General features: G+C 46.8%; 1 protein-coding gene across 1 annotated transcript in view; it reads right to left on the bottom strand.

Annotated features, from left to right (window-relative positions):
* The window catches only part of Gask1a (golgi associated kinase 1A), a 57857-nt gene that overhangs the window by 20073 nt on the left and 10630 nt on the right, over positions 1 to 27154 (bottom strand). Inside the window, 2 exon segments of the mRNA XM_047531428.1 lie at positions 7953 to 9097; positions 9100 to 9247. Coding sequence (XP_047387384.1) covers positions 7953 to 9097; positions 9100 to 9247 — 1293 coding nt within the window.

The following is a 27154-nucleotide window of genomic DNA, read 5'->3' on the forward strand; positions in this document are numbered from 1 at the left end:
TGAGGTACCCAGGAATAACCCAACATGAAAATGAAAATCAGCTGAATAAATAGCAAGATGCTTCTGAGAAACAGACAAATAGACAAATTCTGTTCTTGGCTAGAATTACTCTATTTTAAGATGTAATTTTTTAATCAGTCCACAAAATTTAATTTGGCTCCAATAAAATCTTAAAAGGATTTGGGAAAGAGATGGAAGTAACAGCTGACTGTAAATTTCATGTAAAAAAAAATACACAAGAGTATCAAGAAAATTCTAAAAAGAGCAACAAGACCAAGCCATACTGGTTATTAACAAAGGATAAAGTTCAGTAATTAAAACAGTGTGATACTGGCATATAAATAGACTCTTTCCTGGAACAGAAAAGGATCTGGAAATAGACCTGTGTACATAAAGAAATTGGCTATCTGGTAGTATCTGTATACATAAGGAAATGCTATCCGGTAGCATTTCAGACAGGGAGAAAAACTGAATCTTAAACAAATGGCACTGGGACATTTGGGTTGCCATCTGAAAAAAAAAGTTATTTCACACCTTATCCTTATTCCAAAATAACTTCCAGATGGATCCAAGACATATGAAAAAAAAGAGAATTTTTTAAATAACTCTGAAGCGAGGCCGGCCTTTTAAAACATACAAACCTAGAAGTCAAAAGAGAAAAGCTTGATCATTTAAACAAAGCTTTTTAAAAATTGCTGCATGGAAGACTACACACAAAGCTGTTGACAATTAAATCTAAGATTTACACTACAATGGAGAGTCTAGTTTCCTTAACCTATTTAAAAAAAAAAACTCAAAGTCATTAGGAAAAACAGCAACAACCCAACAGAAAATGGGTCAACTAGGCATGGTGGCACACACCTGTCATCCCAGTGGCTCTGGAGGTTGAAGAGATTACAAGTTCAAGGCCACCTCAGCAAATTAGTAAGGCCCTAAGCAACTCGGTGAGGCCCTATCTCAACATAAAATGGGCTGGGGATGTTGCTCAGTAGTTAAACACCCCTGGATTCAATCCCCAATACCACTCCCCCAAAATGGGGCAAAGAATATGGACAGCTTTGTTATTGTTAAAGGTTTTTAAATGAAGGTTGAATTAGAGTGAGGTAAAACAAAACCCAGCAAAATCATTAACTTTCAAGTTTGTGTTAAGGTAGGGTTAACCACTAAGAGCCAAGAGGGCCAGCCCTTTAAATTCCTGGGCACCTCCCTTGCCTCATGAGTTAGTTTTCTATTGTTGCATAACAACCCCTCCCCGTAGCAACTCAACACAGGCCGTTTACTTTCTTCCTTAAAGCCAGTAAGAGACTGAGATGTTTCGCTTTCTTTGAAACACTCACCTGATTAGGTCAGGCCCATCTAGAGTCATCTCCCTTTTAACTCAGTTAACTTGGTTAGCAACCTGATTACTGGAAGGAGTGTTATTCCCTCATGTTCAGTTCTCACATGCCAGAGGAGGGGGTTATTTCTAGGTGGGTGGGAATACTGGGAGCCATCACACTTGCCTATCACACTTCACCCTAATCTAGATCCTACTTTTAAAGATACGAGAAGATGCTCAGTGGCACCTTGCAACATCCTGGACCAGGCAGCTTGTCTCACTGTACCTGGCTGCACCATCTGTAAAATGGTGAGGAGTGAGCATGGCACCCACGTCTTGGGCCCAAGGACACAAATAAGTTTGTGTGTGACATGCAACAGATATTGCCAGACAGGTGGAGGTACTTCATAAATATTAGTCACTGTTATATTTCACGTCTCTGCTTGGCAATGGTCACCAGTCTGGGCTCCTGACAGAACATCTGATGTTCTGTGGCCAGACTGCCTTGGATTAGATCCCAGCCCCGATGCTGAAGCTGTGGGATGGTGGACAGGCTCCTCAGTCCTTCTATTGCAGTTTGGATGTGAGGCGTCCCCTAGAATCTCATGTGAGACCTTGCAAGAACTTTCAGCGAAGTGATTGTGTTACGAGAGCCTTGACCTAGTCAGTGAATTAGTCCCCTGCGGAGACTGAGTGGTAACTGAAGGCAGGTAGGGTGCGATTGGTAGAGGGGAGTCCAGGGGGTGTACCTTTGGGTCTATGTTTTGTATCTGGTGAGTGGAGTCTCTGCTTCCTGGTCCCGTCCTGAGCCACTTCCCTCCGCCACTCTTACCATGATGTTCAGCCTCACCTCGAGCCCTGAGGAATGGGGGAAGCTGGGAGCCCCCAAGTAAACTTTTTCTAATTGTGTTTGTCAGGTCTTTAAGTCACAGCAGCAAAAAAGTCGACTAAAACACCTTCTAAGGCTGTTTCCCCTCTGTAGGATGGCAGTGGAGGGACGGTGTTAGGCACTGTCCGGCACCACCTTCTGTTCTGGAGTCTAGGTTAATTACCTGCCAGAAGGTCAGGGTCATGATTGTCTTGTTTTCAATCTCTACAGTTGTACAGCAGACTCGAAGAACTGTGGAGAACCCTGGGGTTCTTTGGGGTATAAAGAAGTGGTGTTTGCCGCACTTAGAAAAATCACACAAGGTCCTGGAAGTTCACTCATCCCCGCTTCATTCAGGAAGTACTTATCTAAGACCAGCCAAGGGCTTGTCTCTATGCTAGGTGCTGGATGTGGTATTGAACTAAACGAAAAGAAAGAAACGGTAAATGTGTGAAGGAATGATTTGTAAATGTTATCACACGTTGTGACAGATCAGAAAGAAAATTGTGAGAGGATCTGTGAGAGAGAAAGAACATAGGGAGGAGTTACAAGCCAGTCGGAGCAAGAGGGCTCCAGGCCGTGAGGAGAGCAGGCGCTGCCTGTGTTTAGAAACTGGCCAAGGCCAGGGGCCAACAGACGGAGCTGGAGGGGACAGAAGCAGATGGGGTGTGCATGTCCTCGAGGCCGTGGGACTTGCAGTCCTGATAACTAAGGCACTGAAGCCCATGCCTGGTCTTCGCAGGGAAGTACTCCACCAGACGAGGTGGTGGAAGAGCTTTGCTGAGCCGAACACGTGTGTAAACTCCCAAGTTCTCCCTGACTTCCAGCGCTGTGTGGCTTCCCCGGGGGCTCTCTCCCCTGCCTGCACCCACAGGAAGCTAACACCCCCAGGAGCAGCCCTCCACTGCAGACTGACAACTCTCTCTAGGCTATCTCTGGACTCAGAGGCTCCTTGGAGTCTGTGGAGCCCTGTCACCCACCAGCGACCTGCTTGATTGTACGTCCTTTATCACCGGCCTTCCCTTCCGACTCACTTTTCCAGCCCTCTACAGGTGCTCTGGGATACCCTCCCAGGCAAGCTACCCCACTGATGTCCTGGTCTCAAGCTGTGTGGCCGAGGGAACCCAAGCCAAGACCATTGGTCCCTTGGCTTCTGCAAGATCCTTGGAAAGAATATGAGCAGAGGCAGGGAGGTGAGGCAGGGAGGTGAGCCAGGTGTTGCGTTAGTAAGAAAAGACAGCACCTTCAGTAGGATGGTGACAGCCCAAGCCGCCTGGGGTCCCACGGGCAGAGCTACAGGATGACTTCCATGTTCCAACACTACCGCTCAGTCTGCCGGAGTTCTCCCGCTCACCCGCCGCCCAGCCACCACATGTCCTCTAGAAGGAGGCACAAGAAGCCCCTCAGGAAAAAGATCGAGTGTGCCAAATGCCCTAGCACGTCTCTCCTTCCTGGCCTCTGGTTAGAGAGCCCCCCCGTCTCCCCTGTCGTTAGATCCGGGGTACAGCAGAATGATGGTCACCGCTCCTCCCAGCCATAGCTTGACTGTGCAGTCACCTTAACTGTCCCAAGAGGAGGACGCCACCTCTGACCAGAGTGACCGCAACACTGACCGTAGAGAGCTGAGCTGGTTGAGCCACCTCCTCCTTATAAACACACATGCATGTGCACACACACTCCCGCCCATCTTGTTCATTCTGTGAGAAATGGAAAGTCCTGTGGTCCATTTTCAACAATATAGCCTTAACTGGATCCAACTGTAGCAATTTAAATTATAGCCCTTCCCATTGCCCGCACCACTTTTTAAATTAGCCAATCGAGTAGATTGTAACCTGAGCTCCTCCAATCAGGGTGAAGGCCTGCGCTGAGGTAGGGACTGCCCGCTAGGCTCGTGCTTGCTAACCAGGTTTTCATAGTGAGCAAGTCTGCAAAAATCTGCCTTGCCTCTCCACCATAGAGTGCGTGTTTGATCTCTTGCGGCACTTGGGTGTTTCTGACAGTTAGAGCACAGCTGATTTCTCCCTGATCCATTTGGACATGATGGGCTTCCTCTGAGTCCGACTTATTCCTCTGATGTAGCCTGGGTAAGGGGGGAGGATATTCCACTCCCCGTCCATGCCTTATCTTTCTCAGAGAAACTAGTTACTTAATCGAGAACACTGTCCTGGTCATATTGGCCAGTTGAAATGTATCTTTGACATCATTGGTCATGAGTAGCAGAAGCTATTAATGCCCCACCCATACACCCTGGGCACACACCATTCTCCACACAGGCTGGGCTCCAGGGTTTTCTATGACAAGCACCTGTAGCTCCCTGCCTTGACCCTCCTCTGCCTGTGGGGCCATGCTCTCCTGTCTGGCACTTGTGCAGGCTGCCGATATCAGGAAGTCAATGCCCCAGGAGATGTTTCAACCCATGACAGTGAAACCTTAGGGGACAAATATCCGAGATTCCTTGACCTTTGGTGGGACAGCTTTGAGGCACCTTCTGCATTCTCCCTCTGAGGGCCCAGCAAGACTGAGCTCCAGTTGCCCACAGCCATGTCTGAGGGTCATAGGGAGTGGGGGGGCAGTATGGACATGTGCACACGTGTATACCTATGGCACGTGTGGGCATATAATGTTGGTGCATACGTGTACAATGTACACTTTTTGGAGGGGTGTGTTTGACTGATTTGATTTGATTACTATCCAATAAATATTCACTCCTTTTGCTCCAGGCAAAGTGTACTTCCCTTCCCTGACACGGGGCTTAGCCATCAACTTGCTTCGGCCAATGGTCTATTAACAGATGTAACATTGACAGAGGCCCCAAGCGTCCTTTTACAGTTTGGTTGAGCTCTTGAACTTCAATTCCCATGAGAAGAATTTGCTCAGGGTAGTCTTGTTCCTTCCACCTGGGCCCCAGAATGGAAATAAAGAATAAACCTGAACCCAACCCACAACTGGGAACCAACCTCATTTGAGCCCAACTGACCCATAGACCTGGAGTAAGAAAAAGAGTTGGTGTTTTAAGCCATTGGGTTTTGAGGAGCTTTGTTACACAGCATTATTTCAGTAATCACTAGCAAGCACAGTGCTACGTGGGATCCATGAAGCATACGTATGGATCATGGGCCTGTGGAGATGTGTGTGTGTAGTACATGTATATTCCATGTCTGGGTAAATGGTATGTTGTGATGTTGTGATACACAAACAGAAAAAATAAGGGTTTATATAGAATAAAACCAAACAAATGAGTATGTATACCAACCCCAGAGTGGGCTGCATGTGGGGGTTCATACCCAGCTCAGGGTCAGAAGGTACCTCGAGTTCCTGACAGAGAAGCTCACAATCTGCAGCCCTGCCAGTAGCTTCTAGGAAAGTGGTGTCAGCCAGACAGGGTGTTTGACTTGACTGGCGTCCAGCAAACCCGGGAAGAGGTGGCGCAAGCCCAACTCAGTTGCGTGTGACCACACAACCAACCTGTGTGTGCCTTGGCTGCAGAGACTTCTGTCCCCACGGCAGGACTTGGCAGGGAAGAAGACACCCATGCTGCAACCCTGGGAGAGGAACAAAAGGACTTTGTGTGGAGCAGAAAGCAGCTGCGAGCACACCGACAGGACTGGGGCTCTGCACGGAGCTGTGCCTCAGATCCAAGGCTCCAGGGTATCCCTGCAAGTGTCCCCTTTTCCTGCCCTCATCCATGGCCAGCTGAATAGTGACCCTGCAATGAAGAGAACTCTTGAGTGACATTATCCAGGCTGCATCTCAGTCTACCAGCTGTGACACTGGGCAAGTAACTTAATCTTTCTGGACCTCAATTTCTCAACTTTAAAATAGAGATAAATGTAGGATTTCACTTGCAAGTTTTCCATGAGGAAAGAGTAAGTTAATTCCTTAAAAGTGCTGGGCCCAGCACCTGCTGATTGTTGAATGTGTACCCTCCAGGCACTGCATTAAGTATGACATAAAGGATTTCACATGCAGAAAACGTATAATGTCTGTGTTATCACCTCCCCTAGAGAGAGACCTTAAGGATTCAAGCAAAAGCAATTCATTTGTGAGCTAACTCTAAGACACATAAGTAGAGAACTAGGGGACAAGTCAGGCAAGCCAGCGTTACCCCTGGGGATAACTGGGCTTCAATCCTGATGGGGACTCTGAGGTGTGTAGAACTTGGGGCATTTACACCAACTCATGGTTGAGGGCTGCCTTGGGAAGTAGAATGACCAACTTTTCCTATTTGCCTGGGAATGTCCCAGTTCCAGCACTGCAAGTCCTATGACCTGAGGAACCCATCATCCTAACTTGGATAGATGGTCACATCACCTGGAGGGCATTAATTTCCCAGCACTTCTAGAGTGTCACACACTGGGCAGAGTAGGTTGCAGGGCCCAGAGAAAGTCCAAGATGGAAATGCTGGCAAGCAGGAGATAACTCAGGCCAGACCTGAGGGGATGCAGATGGGACACCCAATCCCTTTGTGACGGTGAGAAGAGTGAGGCTGGGAGAGGTGAAGTAACCGGGTCAGTGTCACACAGCAGCAAGTGGCCCTGGGGCATGGGAGGTTTAGCCCAGGTCTGTCTGATGCTGAAGCCCATGCTCCTGATTGCCAGGCTCCATGGCTCTTGCCTCCACAAAACAGCTGTGGAACACAGGATGGAGGAGCAGGAAGGACTGCAGGGAATCAGTCAGCCTGTGACTAGAAGCACCTACAGTGTCCACAGGCAGACTGCTGCATTCAAGGGGCCACAGAGGCAGGAGCAGGTGGGTGTTGGAACATAAGGTAGTGCCCATGGACAAAAGGGCAGCATCCAAAGCCCACAGCTACTCAGCTCAAGCTGATCCTGACCTATGGGAACAGAGGCCTAATGTTACTAAACAACCTTATATGTCAAAGAAAGCTAATTTTTATGGAAAATCTCCAAAGTATTATGTGTCATCTAAGAATCTTCTAACCAACCCTGTATCAACCAAACATGGCATATTTGTCCCTGGCTACCTGGCCATGACCCTGAATGTTGGCCTATGGCCTGTCCACTCACCTCCATAGCTGAACCTAAGGCTAGTGTTGCTTTATCTTCTCTAGAGCTTCCTACAGAAATAGGGGCTTGGCTAGGTGTGCAGGTACTGCATGTACTCACCTTTGCTGAGCTTTATCTAATTTTTGTCTTTATTTCTTTCCAGCTGTGTTTCTGCATGCACTGAGACAGCCACACTGTTAACAGGCCAGTAATAAAGAGCTGATGCCATCAGCCACTGAGTGAGGCCCTGAGCAACTTAGTGAGAACCTGTCTCAAAATAAATAAAAAGGGCTGGGATGTGGCTCAGTGGTTAAGCACCCCTGGATCTAATCCGGGTAAGATAGATAGATAGATAGATAGATAGATAGATGAAGGCCACAGTCCCCAGTTAGATCCTGTGCCCTAAGAGTGCTACCTTCCTAGGATCCTCACTTTTCCCCTCAACACAACACCAACAGGGCTTGGCAGGGACCACAAGCACTCTCTGGTACCCACCCTAAACTGCTATTACCCTTTATCTCTCCCATTCCCTTTGCCTCTGTCTCTGTTTCTCCCTCTCTTTCTTTTATTAAACTATACAAAACCATCTTGAATCATTGTTCATTTAAAGATATTCAGATATAAACAGTGGTATGCTAGTAAACACTTAACAACCCATTCTCTAGGAGTAAAACGTAGTCCTGATCAGTAGCATGTGCTAATTTCCGTGGTGTAAATATTCATACACTGACAAATCAGGACTGCGGGAAGAGTCACCTACCTGCAGAAGGAAGTCGAAGAGTGCCAGGCGTGCCCACTCCCCACGGTGGATGCCCAGGCACAAGGCCTGACCTGGCGAACTACAGCCATGTGCCAGCAGGGCCTGGTACTGCAGCCAGCCCAAGGCCAGAGAGTTCTGGTCCTCATCCGGGTCACCCAGGTGCTGCACGTCAGGTGCCCACCAAATGACAGGCCTTGGGCTACCGTCTGTGTAGCGGTAGGGCAGCAGGGAGCTGTGGAAGCGCCGAGCTACAGCAGGCAGGCTCCGGCGAAGACCTAGCACACGGTCCACATGGAAGGAAAGGACCTCGAACAGGTCCCCAGGCCTCTTGATCAGACCACAGAGTCCCTGGGAGCACAGTTGGCTGAACCTGGGAGGAGACATGTCCTGAAGGGCACCCTGGACAGAGAAGCCAACCTGCAGCACCTGTCCATGGGCTGGGACCCTGGCTTTGCCCACCACCTCTCCCTGGGCCAGCAGCTGAAGGGTCTGCACATCATGGTCTGTGAACCATGGGGGAACATGCCCAGCAGTCCTGGGGCTGGCCAACAGTCCAGGAGTCTTAGCATCACACCATGTGGACATTTGCAGCTCCCCAACAGAGCCAGGCCACTGATGAGCCTCCAAGCCTGGAGTGTTGTCCCCTGTTTGTTCCCCACCAGTTGAGACTCTGTCTTCAGTCCCCAGCAGCAGATCCCTGCCTGCCATTGGGTGAGATGGGGGGGTCAGACCAGCAGTAGCTCTCCAAGCTGGAAGAGCTGCCCCCTTGCTCCCTCTGAGAGGGTTGACAAGGAAACCCATCTCTCTCCACGTCTCCTTGATGGGGCTGCCATGCCAGGGGTGTCCCAGGGCTTTGTTTCCTGCGTCTCTGACTTCATGCTCCCCCATATGCACAAGATGCTGGGTACTGACTCTCAAATCTCCTGCCAAAGAAATGTCCCTCCTGGCCCTCCCTGAATGTCTGGTGTCCCCTTCTGGGGACTGCCTCCTTCTGTCCATTTGCCCTCTCTGGCCTTGATTCTCAGCACAGGCCATGATGGAATTCCTTGGCAAAGCCCGGCCTCTCCAGAACCCCATGCTCCTTGCTCGTTGTCTCCGGCTAGAGCTCAGAGCTTGTCGAACGTGGGGCCCAGGGGTGCCAGTATGCCCCTGGGTTCCACAGGGCCAGGGTCTGGGCCAGGTGCTAGATGCTCTGGGGGGAAGCGGTTAACAGCCACCACAGACAGGATCATCAAGAGGCAGAATGCCATCGCTGAGCGCCTCTTGCCACGCAGCCGTCTCCAGAGCCAAGATGCCTGGGGGATGGGGTAGAAAAAGACAGCTTGAGACTGGGAAAGACATCAGCCCCAACCCACAAAACCAAGGGAGCAGCCCAGGTGCAGGGAAAAGTGAAGAGATTGTAGCCAGGTGGAGGGACAGCTGGCTGCTCTTGAGAGAGCAATGTCCAGGCAGCGCATCACATGGAAAGCTTGGCCTGCTTGCCTTCTGCAGACACCTGTACATGGGCTTGGGCTTCTCCTCACCCTCCCCTCTGGATTAGCCACCATACAACCCTGCTCACCATGTCCCACAACGGAATTTTCCACATCTGTCCCCACTAAGTGCTGGGAGTCCCTTTGCTCCTCTCCATGTGATTCCATGTGCCCTCTTGGGAGACCTCTGACTGCCCCCCCACAAGGATGCTCATCCCCCTTTCCTGGGCACTTGGCCATCCAGTGAAAGATGACTTTGCCCAGCCTCTTATCAATGGGCATGGCCATGTGATAAAGTCCTTACCTTTGGCATGAGTGTCAACCACTCTGCCTGCCCTATTCACTTCAAAGGAAGTTGGCTGCCGTGGCCTTTCTCTATCCCCTTTCTGGTTCATTGGCACTTGAATGTGGCAGCTTCAGCTCTGTACACATGAGCAAGCACATACCAGGGGCAGCGACCAGCACGAGGTTCCTAGACTAGCAGTCTCAGTATCTCCTGGGAACTACTCAGAAATGTAGATCCTCAGGCCCCACTGCAGAAGCACTGAACCAGAAGAGGGCCTGGCATCCTGGGTTTTCCCAAGTTCCCCAGTGACAGATGCCTGCTCAGGTCTGACCACCACTACTCTAAGGCAGCATGGAGCCGTAGGAGTGGGAAGGAATGAGTGCCTGCAAGGCCAAGGAGGAGCCAGCAGAGCACTCACATATAGCAAGAATCAATGACTATGTGGTGGCTGAATGAATAAAAAGATGTAGCCCACATCACAAAAAAGCTCCCCAGATTAAGCATACTTATTGCATTTGCCAGATCCTTCTCAGAGAGTTCTGATACTACACGAAGTATGAGGCAAGTTTCTGGAATGCAAAGAAAAGGCGCAAAGTAGATAGAATGTAAAAGATCTCCCATAACGAGGAAACCAGGCCAACAGAACAAACCTAGTTCCATTTTTTTCTCACGCATGTGCTTGTTGTTCTGAAAAGTTGCTTTGTGGGTGACAAAAGGGGATTGTTCAGGATCAGTTTTGCAGTGAATATCCAGCATCAATAGCCTCTTGGTGCCAGTTCTGTCCCCCACAATCCTCCCCAGCAGCATTGTTTGTCCAGGCACTCTGACCCCTGACCAAAGCTGATAGGGCTGTCCCGGACCCTGACCAGTTCTGACCAAGAGATCCTCACCCCCATCCCCAGTCCTGGAGACTTGGGCTTGTGATAAGGTTGACCTGCTCTGTTCATCAAACAGAGAGTAGGGGCCATGGCCACCTAGCAAGCATGACAACAGTGGACCTGGTCTGTTGAGAGTCACTCTGCAGGAAGAAAGGAGGGAACAGTCGTATAAACCAGCGACAGACAGAAGAGAGCCTGGCCAGCTTCCTGAAGCAGCTGGTTCTTCTTTTGAGCCTGGCTCTTGGGAACTGCAGCCACTGCCTGGACCCCATGGGACTCTGAAAATCCAGTGTAACCCATCCTTCCTCTGTACCTGAGCCATGGATCACACGCACTCCCCAGACATGCAACCAAAAAGGCCTCGTTAAGATCATCTCAGAGTTCCCTTCCCTCTGTAATTAAGTCTCCCCTGCCTCCCTGAGTCACCATTAGGCCCTTCGCTTCCCTCCAACTACGTGACCTGGAGGAATGACCCCCTGATGCATTTCTTTTTTGTCTGTTTTTGGTCTCTTTCTGAGTCAGTGGCAGTTTCTACAGGGACCAAACACATTCTCTTCTCAGCACGTTGAACATCAGAAAGATGATCCAAAGGTAGTGGGAAAGCCTCCAAATAGCTCCACAGCCCCCTCCTGCCTCCAGTTCCTCCACACTCATGCCTTCCCCATCCCAGCTCCTCCAGTCTTTTGAAAATGAGGCCAATATTTCCCCCTCACCACCCTATGACTGGTGCTTAATGTCTCATGGCCCTTCTTCATGCTGAACACCTTGGCTGTAGGGAGCCAGTGTATAGCATCAGGAAGAACAGAGGACAAGGAGTCTGCGAAGGGCAGTGTGTGTTGGCTGCCTGATCTCACTCTCTGGACCAGCCTCCTCATCTACAAGAGGCTAGCTTGGATAGAATGACCTTAAGGCCTCCCTCCCCAAAAGAGCCAGTGATTCCAATTCATGTAGACAATGGAGGTGGACTGACTCACTTGTGGGCCCTCATAGACCTCCCCCTGACCCACCCATCCCTGACAAGCATCTACAGAAGAGCAAAGCTGGACAAGAGGAACCCACACAGCATCACCACCTAAGGCCATTGGGTCCTTGAGGACTGCCCTTGGAGAAGACAGATTAAAATGGATGTGGTTTCCTGCCACTGCCCGGTCACCACCAGGAGACCCAATCACCCACCTTGACCTGTGTAGTGAGGTTCCTTTGGAGCTCTGGACTGACAGTCCCAAAGCCCACTGGGATGTGCCAACACTAGGGTGATATGGAAGGCCAAGAAACACCTTCCATCCATCTGGTTCTAAGACCTGATACTGTTGCCAGAAGGGTCACAAAGGTAACCACCCTCCTTACCTGGATGAAGGAGACTCTGGAGGGAACTCCCTTCTGGTCTCTGGCACCCCATGTTAACATCATCCCTGTATCGCTCTGTGGGCATAGTGCTTGGTGGGCTGCCCAGTGGGCAGACATGGCACATAAGGTCGGCAGCTGCTGACGCAGCCCATGGAGCACTACAATCCCCCTCACCTGATATCCCAGGACCACAGTCTCCAGCTGGGATGCCCTACATTGAGAGGGTCAGGTGGGGACCACTGAGCTGAATAAGCAGTGGGGAGTTTCCAGATTTCCACCCAATCCAGCGGGGGCTCCCAGGGCCATCACGTGCATCATGTGGGGAGATTTTCCTTATAAATGTGTGGTCCTAGACAACCTATGCTCCCCAATCCTTGACTTCAGCAGAATTTTTTTCTACTTACTGGAGATGCATTGGAAAAATGGTTTTCAAACTTGCTCAGGACTTCCATCATGGTCTACCATGAGGCAGGGGTTTAGGAGGGGACTTTGTGTGTTGTGCACCACCCCCACCCACCCACCCACACACTTCCACCAAAATAACTTCTGTTTCTTACCAGGCTAAAAGGTAGCATTGTTCACTCAGATTCCACCCTTTCCTCTACCACATATATTTTCCTTCTACACATCTCTTGACTCAGTTCATTTCTCACTCTGTGACAACCTGAGTCCAAGACACCTTCGACCGTCCCTGATTGGCCTCAGTGCCCAAATCCCCTCTCCTCTGGGATCCTGCGTTACACCCTTCAGAGCCTCTTTAGAGAAAGTGTGCATGCCTCAGTGCTCTAGCCGTGCTGAGCTTCTTCCAAATTCTGGATGGAGGTAGCCCGTCTCCACACCTTCACACCTGCTGTTCCCTTTGCCCAAGACATTCCTCTCCTCCCTGCTACTCTTCAGGTCTCCCCTGATGCCTTCCCTGGAGGTCCCTCAGTGGGTTGGATGCCCTCTCTGTGTGCTCCCATAATACACTGCTTCTCCCTGGGCACAGCTCTTTTCACTTTTTCAGTGTTTTATCATTTAACATTGGTCTCTCCCAATGGATGGGTTGATTCAGGCCGACAGGACACTGGCTCACTTGTCATTGCATCTCAAGACTGGCACGGTGCCTGGGACACAGGAAGCTTTCTATGAAATGAGCTTCAGATAAAGAGGGGTTATCAGGGAGATGCAAATACTGTTTCCTGGCTACCTGATGGCCAAGGGGGCTCCTCCAATCTTAATGTACTCAAGAGTTATTTCAAACAGGTGTGGTAGACACATAGACACATGAATGATTGGTATGAAAGAAATTTTCATTAAACTCACAGTCCCCTAGAAACAGGAGGCATGGCATGCCACACAGGGCCACAAGGTGAAGCACAGACAGGGAGAAGAGTGGCAGAGAGGGTGACCCCAGGAGGAATAGGCAAAGAAAGGAAGGAAGCTGAGCAGGTTCAGGGCTGCATAGTTTGACTAATTTCCTCTGGCTCTGGGCTACAGGTGTGGTTCCCCTTGATCCTTGAGTAGTTGGGGGTGGGGATAGTGTCCCAGACTGTAGAAGCCTGATAAAAGGAACAGGTGAGAATATGGACTCAGGATTGGTTGGTTCACTCATTGAAGTCACACTCAAAGGCGAGTCCATATACTACTATCTCTAGGAATTACCTAACACTACAAGAACAGGACCTTCCTGAGCGGCAAGAACTCAGAGAGCAACACATCAAGAATATAGAAAAGAGGAAATCAGAGTTGTTACACCCTTGTTACGTCTCTGCAGCGGACAATCCTCCTACACACTGTCAGCTCCCACCTCAAGACCTTCAAGACCTGAATCACTCTTTGCCTTCTTGCAGGAGAAATTAATGCCTTTGATGAAAATCTTCAGTCACTAGGAGACAAAAGTCAGCTTCCATTCTTCAGAGACAATTCTGAGAGTCACCCTATATGGGACCTCAGTGGAACCAAACCTTATCAAACAATGATTGTCACCCCTAAGATGCCTTTATTTGATACTCATTTTGAAGTTGGATTCCAGATTTTTTCTTGGTCAGATATCTTTTTAATTTGATCTTCATTGCCATTTTAAAGCACACACACAAATGAAACATGCATACAGAAAAAATTGCCTATGACAGACCCAAATAATACTATGAAAATTGGAGCCAAGTGTGAACATCTGCTTCCCCTATCCAGAAGGAGGCACAGTTAGCCATTGGGGAATACATCTCTCCAGACCTGTTTCTTTTCCCTGCATTACAATATAGGCATCCATCACAGTGTATCAGTTTCCTGTAGTTGCTGTAACAAATTACACATGACAGCTTAAAACAACAGATGTGTGTACTCTTACAGTTCTGGAGGCCAGAAGTTTCACACAGTTTCATAGATAAAATCAAGGTGTTGGCAGTCCCCCCACCCCTTTTTTTTTCCATAACAAACAATGCTGCACTGAATATCCAGTACACATGCCTTTGGGGAAAATTCTGCGTATTCCTATAGAGGAGATGCTAAGGAAGAAAGTTATTGGGTCCCATTCCATTGTATGGCAGTTACTATCTCCTTTAATCCACACAACCACCTATGGAAATTGGAATCATTTAATTCCCATTTTGCAGCTGAGAAAACAGAAAATTTAGAGAGCTAATATTTGCCAAGGGTCACAGAGTTGGCAGGAATACCAACATTCTAAATCAATACTGCAAGGGGAAAGGCCGTGGAATGCTCCTTTGGATTTCTTATTATTATTTTAAAAAGAGTGTTTTCAAGTTGAAGTCATAATCTGTATTCTCAAATACTAGATACCACTGGGAGAAATAAATCATCTTCTAAAGATGTTCCAAGGAGACAGGCTGTTTTGATCCTGCTCTCACCCTTACTTGGCTTCAGACAACCTGGGGAAAGTTGGCAGTTGCATGGAGAGAGGTTCAGAACCGCCATGAGCAGATGTCCCTGGTAGGGCCACCCAAGTAAAGCCTTGGGAAATAAAAGGCAGCTTTGATCAAACTGAAGAAACATCCTCTGAGGAGAAATATTCAGCTGAATAATAAAAAATGCATTAAAAAAAAAAGAGAGCAGGGAATGATGCCTAATATCTGGAACATTTGTTGGTGGGACCCAGGCTGACCCGGGACTGCACACTGGTTGGGTGAGGCTGCTCCCTCCCCCCACCCCCACCGTTCTCACCATCCAAACACTCCCACTCTCCTCTGCCCTGCAATGAAATGAAGTGTCTTATCTGGTTCTACAGCTGCTCAATTTCTTTTCCCTCTCAATTCCCTACCATCTACCCCTTCAGCAGAACTCCCTGTTAATTCCTCAGAGAAGATGCCCACTGGCCCAATGGCCACATCCACCCACAGCTGTGGAGGATGAGTGATAAAAGGAATTATCCAGAAAAACCAACAGCACAGGCTTGGGGAAGACCCCACTGAGTACTATACCTGCCCTTCCAAGGTGTATACAATGTCTATACCCCATGTCCTGAATTAGAAAATAGGGAAATAAGATCATTTTGAAAAAATATGTAAATTATGTAATTTACTATGTAAATTAGTCAAAATGTGTAAAGGGCCCACAAAAGGGTTTGGACCACTTGTGAGTGGTGGGGTCAGAGTTTTTCTCTCCCCACTTTCTAGTCATTATCTTTCTGGTGTCTACAAAACACCCACTCCTCTTCCCAGGTGTGTGCACACTGTAATGTCAGAGTGAAAATGGGGATATTTGGGAGCCCGACTTAAGAAAGAGGGAGAAAGGAAGTTCTTTTGTCCTAAACCTACAATGTAAGCCAGGAAGAAGCTACCTGGTCCCAATGTCCTGCAGAGGCTCTGTCCAGAGACAACCAGGATGGGATGGGAAGGAAGCACTTGGCTTAGAAGCATATGGAAAGGTCCAGCAAACAGAGTAGGATTCAGGAGGGAAGTGTGTGGAGGAACTAAAAGGAAAATACACATTCTGTGACAGGAGTGGGGTTGGAGTTTTCCAGGGATGATGTGAAGGGAGGCCAGGAAAGTGGTGATCAAAAGGCCCCAGCCTACTGGGAAACGGGGGCTGTGCTGAGGAGGGACAGGAGCCCCCAGCACACTCTGCCATAACCTCCACAGGATGGAAGAGAGTTCTCAACAGGAAGTGAAGGACAATGTCATTGATGGTGATATCTGTTCACAATTCTTCCTCTCCACCTTGTGGTGGTTTTGCTGCAGATGGAGAATCCTGACCTGCCTACTCTGGCCTTGGCCACGTGACTTACTTATGCCAATAGAATGTGAGTGAATACAACATACTGACTTTAAACTTGTTTGCATGGTTTGCTTACTTCCTTGCAAACCTATCCTGTGGGAAAAGTGAACCCCAGGAGGCACCTGAAGCAGACCTGTTTCTAATCCCTGCATGGGGTCAACCCAGTCACACCTTCAGGGCTCAGCCTACCCACAGCGTTGGAGGCAAGATACAGGGATATGTTGTTGTGAGCCATTGAGATTGCCAGTCATTCGTTAGGCAGAATTGTCACAGCAAAACCCAACTCTACAGGTCTCTGACAGTCTCCGTTGGACTCGCTGTGTATACTTGGTCAGGAAACATCAGGACAGTTTAGTAATGAAGCACAACACCCTCCCTGGACTACGAAGGGGGTGGCGCTGTCATTACAGATGGGGTTTAGGCTGTGATGAAGCTGACGGTGTCACCTGGTCACAGACACAGTCCTTGAAATGCTTTTTACCATTAAATGGACAGATGACCTGGAAGGCATTGCCTGTTAAATGGAAACCAGGGAGTGCTCTTGAGAAGGATTTTTTTGAAAAACTCTAACAAACTAGTGACCTTTGAATAGACAGTTTGAGAAACAGGAATACTGGGTTTGATGATAGTTTCTAACACCAGCAGAAGGCTTTTCTCATTTCTATAGGGTCACAGAGAAAGGGACGCTCTTCTACTGCTGGAAAACCCAGTTGGGATTTGGCTCACGTTTTGGCACCAGCTCTCCATTGCCGACACTGCCTCTACACCCTGACACCCCCGGAGCTTAACAAACGTGATTCCAGCCAGCTGGCAGCACAGGGACTAACTGGCAGAGACAGAGGCAAAGTCATCTCTCCTCAACTCCTAGAGACCAGAAAAAGATGGCAGGAACCTGGTTCTCGACCAAACTGTCATGGAGAGTGGGATCACAGGATGGCAGGAAAGATGGAGGGCAGACAGATCGCACGCTCCTGTCCCCACCCAACAGTGTTACAGAGCACTTGCAAAGTGTTTTTTCGGAGCTTTTTGAGTGAGAGAAGGGACCTGGAAAGCCTGGTAATAGGTGTGTGTGTGTGTATGGTTAGTACGAGTCGAGTTTGGCTCTGATTCTGGGGTATTCACTAAAGGGTTGGCAGCCCCTTGCATCTGTCCCCAACTTTTGCCCTCTGCTAAACAGCACCCACTCAAACCTGATCACTGACTTATCACCATTCAGACTCTGGCTGAAACTGACAGATACTTGAGAATTTGGAGTTTCTGTGCCATCTTTTTTTTTTTTTTTTTTTTTTTTTTAAGTTTAGCTAAATAACTGTCATAGCAAAACTATGCCTGGGGTGAGAGAGAATGCAGGAGCAGATTTTCAGAGCCTGGATTAAAACCACATGTCATAGTCCTCTGAGCAAGTCTGCAGGCTAGACCTGATAGGGCTCTGCTGCCCTTAGCTTCCCAGAGCCAGGTCCCAGGCAGAGAAAGCTAGACCGGCACAAGCCCCTAGGGGCAAAAGGGGACAGGCCCAGCCCTTAGAGCTACCAAATACTCCGCAGCCCTCTCCTGCTCAGATCTGCTGGGTGCTGGGGGGCTGGAGTCATCCCTTCCACTGTGGGCAGAATCCCAGGCTGCCTGTCTCCACAGCCACCTCCCGGCCCTGTTCCCTTGCTTAGTTTCATTAGAGGGCTGTGATTTTCCTTCCACATCAGCAACTTCAAGACAAGAAAGGACTTTGGCCCCTGTAATTTCTGACCCAGTCAATTTAGAGGAAGAAGAAACAAAACCAAAGGAATGATAACTAACATTTATTCAGTGTTCACTGTGTGCCTGAAATTGTTTGAGGAAGAGGCCTCATTTAATCCTCAGGCTGGAATTATGGGGCAGGTACTAGTACAATTATCCCCATTTTACAGGTAAGGAAAGCAAGGCTCATACAGCTAGGGAGGGCAGCACCAGGGGGTGAACCCAGGTAGCCTGAACTCAGCCCCTGGTTGGAGCTGTGCTGCCCTGAGAGGGGTCTACCATCTGCACCCCCTGCTCCAATCCTAACTCCAAAATACTATACTTGGTTATAGGAATGGCCCCTCTCTCAAAGGAGGCATCTCTGTTTGGGAGTGATTCGCTTATCTGTAAAGTGAGACCTGCATAAGATCAGAGGTGGATGGCCACCTTTCTGCATCAGGGCAAATTAGTTGTCAGGGCAATAAAAATGCTTGTGGGCTGCATGTTTTCCATTCAAATGAAAATAAATTTATGTCTCTTGTCTTACTTTACTCCTATAAATAGAAAAATATCAATGAGAAATACCACCATTCGTTCCACCCAAATCTGGGCATATTTGAGAGGCAGCCTCAGAATCAACTTAATAACTTGTTATCCCCCAATTGGGACTGGGGCTTGATCTTACAACCAGGCAGGTTCTAGGCCTCTTGCTTGTTCCAGAACCAGGTGGTGGCCCAGTTTCTTCCAGCCCAGGCTTTTTCAACTACAGGCCAGGAAATTGAAAACAGCAGACTTACGGGGTGAATATAGCAACTCTTAAAAACAGTAACCACTTCTAGGTGCACACCATGCACAAGGCTCTCTCAAAACCCTACCACCATGCACTAATGGAGTGACTATGTTGAAAACATTCTGATTTAGAGAAGTAAAATACCTTTCTCAAGGTCACATAACTAGTAAGTGGTTGGCAGGACTTAAACGATCCCCAAAGTTCATATACTTGTTACTTCACATCAGAATGATGAGGAAAGACTCCAGCCCCTTCCAGTGACATCAGATGTCCCTGACATGCAGTAATTCAGGGAGTGCTAAGTCCAAGGAGCCAGCCCAGCCTCATCAATGGCAGTGCATACAGTAGATTCTTCAGGACAGAAAAAAAGTTGCTACTGAAAACAAACATCTCTTTTGATCTCTTCCTTGTCTTTTTCCTTAATCTTCCCAAGCAAATGCGTATTTGAAAAAAAAGTATTTTTAACAGGTAATGGGACTATAGATATTTAAACTTAGGGGATTTATTGGGGATTGGGTGGAGGGAAGGTCCATGGCAGGACATAATTTGAAATACCCCTGAGGCTCAGATTTGGGTCTCATTTTCCCCAAGCAAATATGGTGAGAAGAGTTCATGCTCTCCACCAGGTTCTGCTGCTTAGTGTCCACAGATGACTTCGGGGACACAATATCCCTGTGATGCAGTGGAAGCTCCCTGGTGAGCTAATGACAATAGCTAGTCCTAGGATGGAAATGAAGACCCAAATAAGTTTAGAAAGTGACTATTCCCTCTTTTTCTCAAGAGGAGAAAAATAAACCAGAGAGAAGCCCCAGAAAATACTAGTTTTAAAAACAATAAAGAAAGGAATGTCATATTTGGAGATGGTAGAAATCTGCAATCCAAATGAATTCTCCATGCCCTCATGAAATGAGAAAGCAATTCAAGAAATTGTTTCACGTAGGCCTTTTGCCAAAATAAAAATTATATTTCGAGAACAGCGATAAAAATTGAAATTTAACTCTCTCAGCCCACATAATTGCATTTTTATACATATTTGCTATAATAGTATTTAATATAATAGTATTTCTCAAATTTGGGGATTTGATAAAGCCTCAAGAAGTAGCCATTGAAAACATTAGGGTTCCATTCAAGGACACTGCCTGGCAGGAAGGAGGCTCTGGTAGGGTAACCTGAACTGGGTTCACCTTTTCACTCTTCCTCCTTTACAAGAACATTTTCTGTTATTGGTAGCTGAGCTGTTATCTCCAACTGCCTAGACCCAATACATGGCTGGGAGGTACCACAGAATAGAGGACACTGGGAAAAGCAGGTGACATCAGGCACTTCTGAGATCCTTGGGGCACAAGTGTAGGAATCCTGGGTACCCAGAGACAGGATGCAGGGAGTTTCCTCCAAAGGGACAATTCTGCTACATCATAATTTCATCATTATATTCTGATCACCTCCATGCCAAGCACTAGACCAGGAAATAGGGACACCTATTCAAGAAGGTGTGGCCCCTGTCCTCAAGCAACTCAGTCTCACCCTAAAAATGTGAATAATAATCATCTCCCCGTCTCCAGTGCTGCCTAACCCCAAATTCTTCCACAAAACTGGCCTTGTCTACATTCAGGTCATGTATCTGTCCAAGCTTGGGGGCAGGGCTGGCAGAGAATGGAAGACCAGGGAGCAGAACTGGGTGCCACCTCCCATGGACTCCACTGACTGATAACACATTTGTTTAGCATTTCACTATTATAACTAGAAAAATATTGTCTCCATATCTCTTAAAATGACTCTGAATGATAGGAAGGATTCTCACAATGCCCATTTTACAGGTGAGAAACTCAAGATTCAGAAAGACCTAGGAATTTGCTTAAGGTGACATGCCAACTGCATAGAAGAGCTGGGATTCCCACTGAGGTCTTCAGCCTCCAGAGACCAAGCTCTTCCCAGCGAAGAGAACTGGAGGGATCAGTTCAGGCCCTCGGGGCTTATCCAGAGCATTTCTGATGCTCCCAGATGACCTGGGGAAGCGCTGCTGGCAGAGGTGTTAGAAGACCCAGAAATAATTGAATCTGTCTCTTTATTATATGAGCTAAGAACCTGGTACCGACTGAGACAATGGACCAACACAGTTGTTCCTCAGTATTAGAGGGCGATTGGTTCCAAGACACCCTGAGGATACCAAATTTCACAGATGTTCAAGTCTCTTCTATAAATTGATGTAGTGTTTGCATATAACCTATGCACCTTCTTTAAATGATCTCTAAATGACTTATACTACCTAATACAATGCAAGTGCTATGGAAATAGCTGTTATACTACATTGTTTAGGGGATAATGGCAAGAAGGAAATTCTGCATATGTTCAGTACAGACACATTTTTTCTGAATATTTTCAACCCATGATTGGTTGAATCTATTATGTGTAACCTACAGACAGTGAGGGCTGACTGCAATTACAAACATTTACTTTTAGAAAGGCAGTATCTGGAAGGATTTGGTGAAGGATACATAGGAGCTGGAATATCTAGGGCCAGGTCTCAACTCTGCCACTGAAAACAGTAATTTAACATCACCTTCCCCATCTGAAAAAATGGGTATAATTACAGTTTCTACTTCAAAGTGTTATAGTGAGAATTCAATAAGTTTTAGTATAAGTAAGTATGAATATACTTAAGCATTTGCATATGTCTTTATGGTTATTACTTAGCACTATCATTAAATCCCAGGATTATTAAGTCCTTGAGGTACTTTATAACTCCAGTACCTTCTTTAGGCACTACCCTGTGCCTCATTCTTTCCATCTATGAATGGACTGGTAACAGTTAGTGTCCCTGCACTCTGAGAACTGATAACCCATGGTTGAAAAGGGAGAGAAGATTGAGGACAGGTCTTAGGAACTGATGTCAAGATACCTCCTTGGAAGTACCACTTGCTTGGGTGACCAGAAGAGTAGCTTTGGAACCCCCACCCTTTGTAGTACGGTGAGGAAGTCTTCCGCAACCAGCTGCTCTGTAAACTCTTACAGAGCCCTGAAGAGGGTTAAAGTACTCCTGAGAAGATGGCCACCAGGAGGAGAGCTGGTTGGCCTTCATGAAGATTAAAACAAAACTGCACTTGGAACCCGAGATGGAAAAACTAAATCTTTACCTATTTCTTTAGATGGGTGGTCTGTAGACTCAATGGGGTCAAAAGACCCTACAGTGAGAAGGTTCATGGGTATTTCCTGACAACTATGTGGCATAGAGTTCATTCCAGACAGATGGCCTCAGGCTGCAGTTGATTAGGGAGGAAGTGAGCAGCCACGTCTGGGGATACCGGTCACCATCTTGGAGACATGGAGGGACCCCCCCCTCAGGAGACTCTAGGACACTGCCTGTAGCTAGCATTGCTGAGCTCAATTCCTCCACTGCTGGCAGAGGTGTTAGAAGACCTAGAAATAATAATTGGGTCTGTCTCTTTATCATATGAGCTAAGACCTTCCAATGAGAAAAGTATCATCACGCACATTGGCAACTGAGGAAACTGAGGCAGAGACAGTTTCAGTAACTCTCTTATGGTCTCATATCTAAGTGTAAGAGCTGGGACTTAAGCTCAGGTGTAGCTCCCTCAATCTGTGTACTAACTGGAGTTTTGTCCTTACCATTATAGAAGATTCAAAGAATAAAAGTTGTTTCCTCTCTCCCTTCCTTCCCCACACAAGAAAACAAACCTGGAGAGCTGGAACTCAGTTCTTCCTGTCCCAGGAGAGAAAAAAGAACTTTGCCTTCAAAAGTTCTGGAGGAAAATTGAGCTGGGTCCTCTGACTGACCTTGGGTCACCAGGAGGAGGACAGACCCAGATGCAGACATTGGATTCGGAAAAGCAATGCTGTTGTTATTTATGGTTTACTATGAGGTATACCCCAAAAGTTCATGTGTGAGACAATGCAAGAGGTGAAATGATTAGGTTATGATAGCTTTAACCTAATCAGTGGATTCATCCACTGATGGATTAACTAGGTGGTAATTGTAGGAAGGTAGAGTGTGGCTGGAGGAAGTAGGTCACTTGCAGATGTGCCTTTGAGGTTTGTATTCTGTCCCTGGTGAGTGGTGCTCTTTCTTTTCTTCCTGGTTGCCATATCCTGAACTGCTTTCCTGCAACACACCCTCCTTCATGATGTTGTTCATCATCTTGGGCCCAGAGTTATAGAGTTGGCCAACCATGGTCTGAACCTCCAAAACTGTGAGCCAAAATAAAGTTTTCCTCCTCTAAATTGTTCTTGTCAGGTCTTTGGTCACAGTGACCCAAAGCTAAAACAAAAATTCTGTTGTTCAGCCAAAACTGGTGATTTAAGCACATGCTATTCCCTGTCTTTCCCTCTGAAGTCTTGTGAAATGGCAGCAAACCATTCTTTTTTTTTTTTTTTTTTTTTTTTTTCCCTGTGGTGTTGGGAATCAAACCCAGGGCCTCATGTAGTCTACCACTGAGTTACAATCTAGTCCAAGCATTTTTATTCTAAGTGACAAACCCAGAAGGACAAATAAAAAGGAGAGAAGGCAAACAAGAAAAATTTAGAAGGCTGGAAAGAGGTGAATGAGTGGCAACAACCTTAGGAGATCCACAAAAGTGGAGTCCTAAACTGGAAGACAGAAGGTCAAAACAACATGACCTATACCACAGAAGACACCAACAGATCAATAATTAGAGGCACCAAGAGCCGCTGGAGAGGGCAGAGAAGATGAATCAAAAGACAGAGGATTGATAGTGCAGTGAAACCAGACATATATACATACATGACTGCATGACCAATGTAATCCTACAATATGTATAATAAAAAAATGAGAGATTACACTCCATTTATGTATGACCTATCAGAATGTACAAATGCATTCTACTGTCATGTACAACAAATTAGAACAAATTTTAAAAATAATTTTAAAAGGCGGGAGAAAAAAACAGAGGATTGGTTGAAAGTCTACCTAATAAGAAGCTAGATACCCTGACCTTTTGTTCTGTACTGGCAAGTTGGGCAACACCCATCAAAGACTAGGAGTTTGTGCTCTGGAGAAAGAAAGTCAGAACACTGGGAAATGAGGCTCTGCTGTGAGCCAGTGTTCTCTAACTGAGAGTCATTCAACAGAAATGTAATGTAAACCATATCTGAAATTTAAAATTTTCTAGTAGCCACATTGCAAAACAAAACATATGAAATTGATCTTAATATGTATTTTTATCTAACTCAACATATCCAAAACATTATCATTTCAACATGTTACCGACATAAAACCTCTTAATTACATATTTTACAATGTTTATAATAAGTCTTTCAAGTCTGTGTTAGTCAGCTTTTCATTGCTGTGACCAAAATACTTGACAAGAACAACTCAGAAGAGGAAAATTTTATTTTGGCTCATGGTTTCAGAGGATTCAGTCCCTGGTCAGTTGACCCCATTGCTCTGGGCCTGAGATGAGGCAGAATATCATGAAGGAAGGGTGTGGCAGAGGAAAGCTGTTCAATTCATGGCAGCCAAGGAAGTGAACAGAAATAGAAAGGGAGGGAGAGAGCAAGGGACCAGGAAGGGATAAACCTTCCCAGGGCATTCCTCCAACTAGGTCCCACCTCTCAGTATCCAGCTATCAAAGAAATTAATCCACTGATTTTGTCAAAACCCTCATGATCTAACCATTGCCTAAAAGCCCCACCTCTGAATCTTGCTGCATTGGGGACCAGGCTTTCAACACATGAGCTTTGGGGGAACATTCTAGATTCAAACCATAACAAAGTCCAGTGTGTATCTCACACATACAGCACATCTCAATTCAGACTAGCATATGACTGGTGGCTACCATATTGAACAGCAGCTCCAAACTAAAGCAGAGAACTTGGAGCCAACAGTTGTGGAGAACTGCTGTATTAAAGGATAAACTGTAACAGTGCCAATGTAAACACAAACACAAGGCAAGCAAAAAATCTGTAGCACAGGTGAGTGCAATTTTGGGGGGAGTCCAATTCTGAATATATCAAGTTAGGCAAAAATTAAGTCCAAATCCAAAGTACTCTTGAAAAATCCCTTTAAAAAGAGATTGGTACACCCATCCATATTTCCTCCAGCCTTAGAACAGATACTGACTTTTCTGTCTCAACAAAATAAAGCTAGATTTAGAAAAATTTTATGGTGGACTCAATCTCTGAGATTGTGGTCTTGAAAAATAAGGAAGACCATCTAATGAGGGATTCTGGGAAGAAGAATATTTGAATGCAGATCTACCTAGTTCCATTTACATTTGACCAGATTTCCAATCAGCAAGTTTTCCATGTTATGTAGTTTCTAGCAATAAAAAGCATCCAAAAAGGAAGGGAAATATGAAAGTAGAATGTGATATGGGGTCAGGAACATGCCTCATGTGCCCAGGAAGTCATTTGGAGGCAGAACTCCAGGTGGGAGAGAGGGAGGGTGAGGAGAGGCAGCAGACCAGATCCCTGGAGTCTGCAGGATAAAAGGAAGGGGTGAACCAAAGACCCAAATGACAGGAAGCCTCCCTAGCCTTCAGAAATTCCTTCTCCAAAGCAAGCTTAACCCACTTCTCATTGGCTATAGAAACAGAAAAAGTATCATTATCTCCAGAGGCCTTCAATGCCAGCACTGTAATTATGCCCTCATAAGTCCACCTGTTTTCACCTTTACCCCAGTAATTTCTCACTGAACTACTAGAAGAACTAAATGCTCTTGAAAGTTAGTAACTCCCCTTGAATTTCAGTTTTTCTATATTTTGGGGTTTTTTGTTTGTTTGGTTTTTGATTGAACCCAGGGGTGCTTAACCACTGAACCAAATCCCCAGCCCTTTTTATGTTTTTATTTTGAGACAGGGTTTCACTAAGCTGCTGGGGCTGGCTTTGAGCTCGGGATCCTCCTACCTCATTCTCCCAAGTCTCTGGGATTACAGGTGTGTGCCACTGCACCCTGTTCAGTTATCTTGTGAAAGGGGCAAAGCCAATCAATGTCTCCCCTCAGCTCCCTGCCTTCAGCTCTGTATTTGAAAATAAATTAAATAAGCAAGTACCCCATCTTGTCCATATACTTGCTAAAGGCTGTGCAAGCTCACTGAGCACAGAACTACATTTCTTAACATCTGGTTCTTCTTCCTCTGTTCTGGTCAGGCCAAGTTCATTTCAGGCTGGATATGACCATATGCTGTTTGGATTTAATCGCATCCAGTGTTAGAAGGAATGATCCTCTTCCTGGACTATGTATGGACAAATTCTCTCAAGAAAAGCAGGAGTTGGAAGACTGTTGCTCCTTCTTCATGTCATGAAGTAGAACTTTTTACAATGTATGGATCATCTGCCATTTGCCTGCCTCTGGCCAGTCCATCGCCTGCCTTACACCTATCCATCACCCAATGCACAAGGTTCACCTCCCGATCGTCCAACAACAGTCAGCAAACTGATCACCCACCGCCAGTGGAGCACCAGCTGCCTGCTGTTGCCTGGAAGTTCTCTGCCACAGTACCTGCAGGTTTGATTACACGTGCCGCCATTTTGAGACAACAGCCAGGCCCCATAGGACCCCTGGCCGAACTGACTGAGCCCCGTCTCCAGGATCCCTCAGCCTGACCGATCACTCCCTGCCTCTGGGGCCCTCATATCGACTGCTCGCTGCCGCCAGGACCCCCAGACCAACTGACTGCACCCTTTGAAATGGTGTATTTGGTGGACAGGAGCAGGGCACAGATGGAAGAGGACAAGAGGAACCCAGGAAAGAACACTCCTCCTAGGCACATGGGGGCACAACTCCCTCTTCCTTTCCATGACAGGTACCTAGGCCCCTCCACCAGATCATGATGGTAGTGTGAGGGTTCCAAAAACCATGAAATTCTCCCTGTCCTCAAAAAACTGTGCAATTTAGTTGAGGGAAAATATTCAGGGAAGACTTCCAAAGGCAAAACTAACAGGTGGGAGAAATTCATTGTCACTGTCCTTTATGCTCCATCCTAACCCCAAATAAAACTAAAACTAAATCAATCATAATCTCAACCACTGGTTGAATGATTATACAGTCAATTCCATGGGTGCACCATGCCAAAACAACTCATCTAAGGATAGCATTTTCAAATATCAATGTGCTTGTCCTGTTTGCCTTTCAAGAACCTCATCCATCCACCTGGGAATGTTACAGAGGAATGTGACAAAGACATGCAAGACTTCAACCAAGGGCACATTTACCTTCTAATATGTGAAATGGAATTACGTGGAAATGCACAGATTTGTACACATGGCTGCTGTCGTGAGGAAAGATTTTCCAGATTCTATCATCTCTCTCTCTCTTCAGCATCAATGGTCAAGCCTAGAGAATCTAATTGAGTTTGCCCAGGACTACCAGTTTAAGACTCCCTGGCTTATACAATCTTTAAGTTTCTTCCACTTGTAAGAGTCTGGGGCTCCCTGTCTTTCCACAAACCTCAAAGAAGAACTTGGCTGAAGAGTGAAAATCTAACCCTGGAAGTGGAAGAACACCATAGAGTTTTGTTAAATATCTC

The sequence above is a fragment of the Sciurus carolinensis genome, chromosome 17 (assembly GCF_902686445.1).
Source record: "Sciurus carolinensis chromosome 17, mSciCar1.2, whole genome shotgun sequence".
Classification (NCBI taxonomy): Eukaryota; Metazoa; Chordata; class Mammalia; order Rodentia; family Sciuridae; genus Sciurus; species Sciurus carolinensis.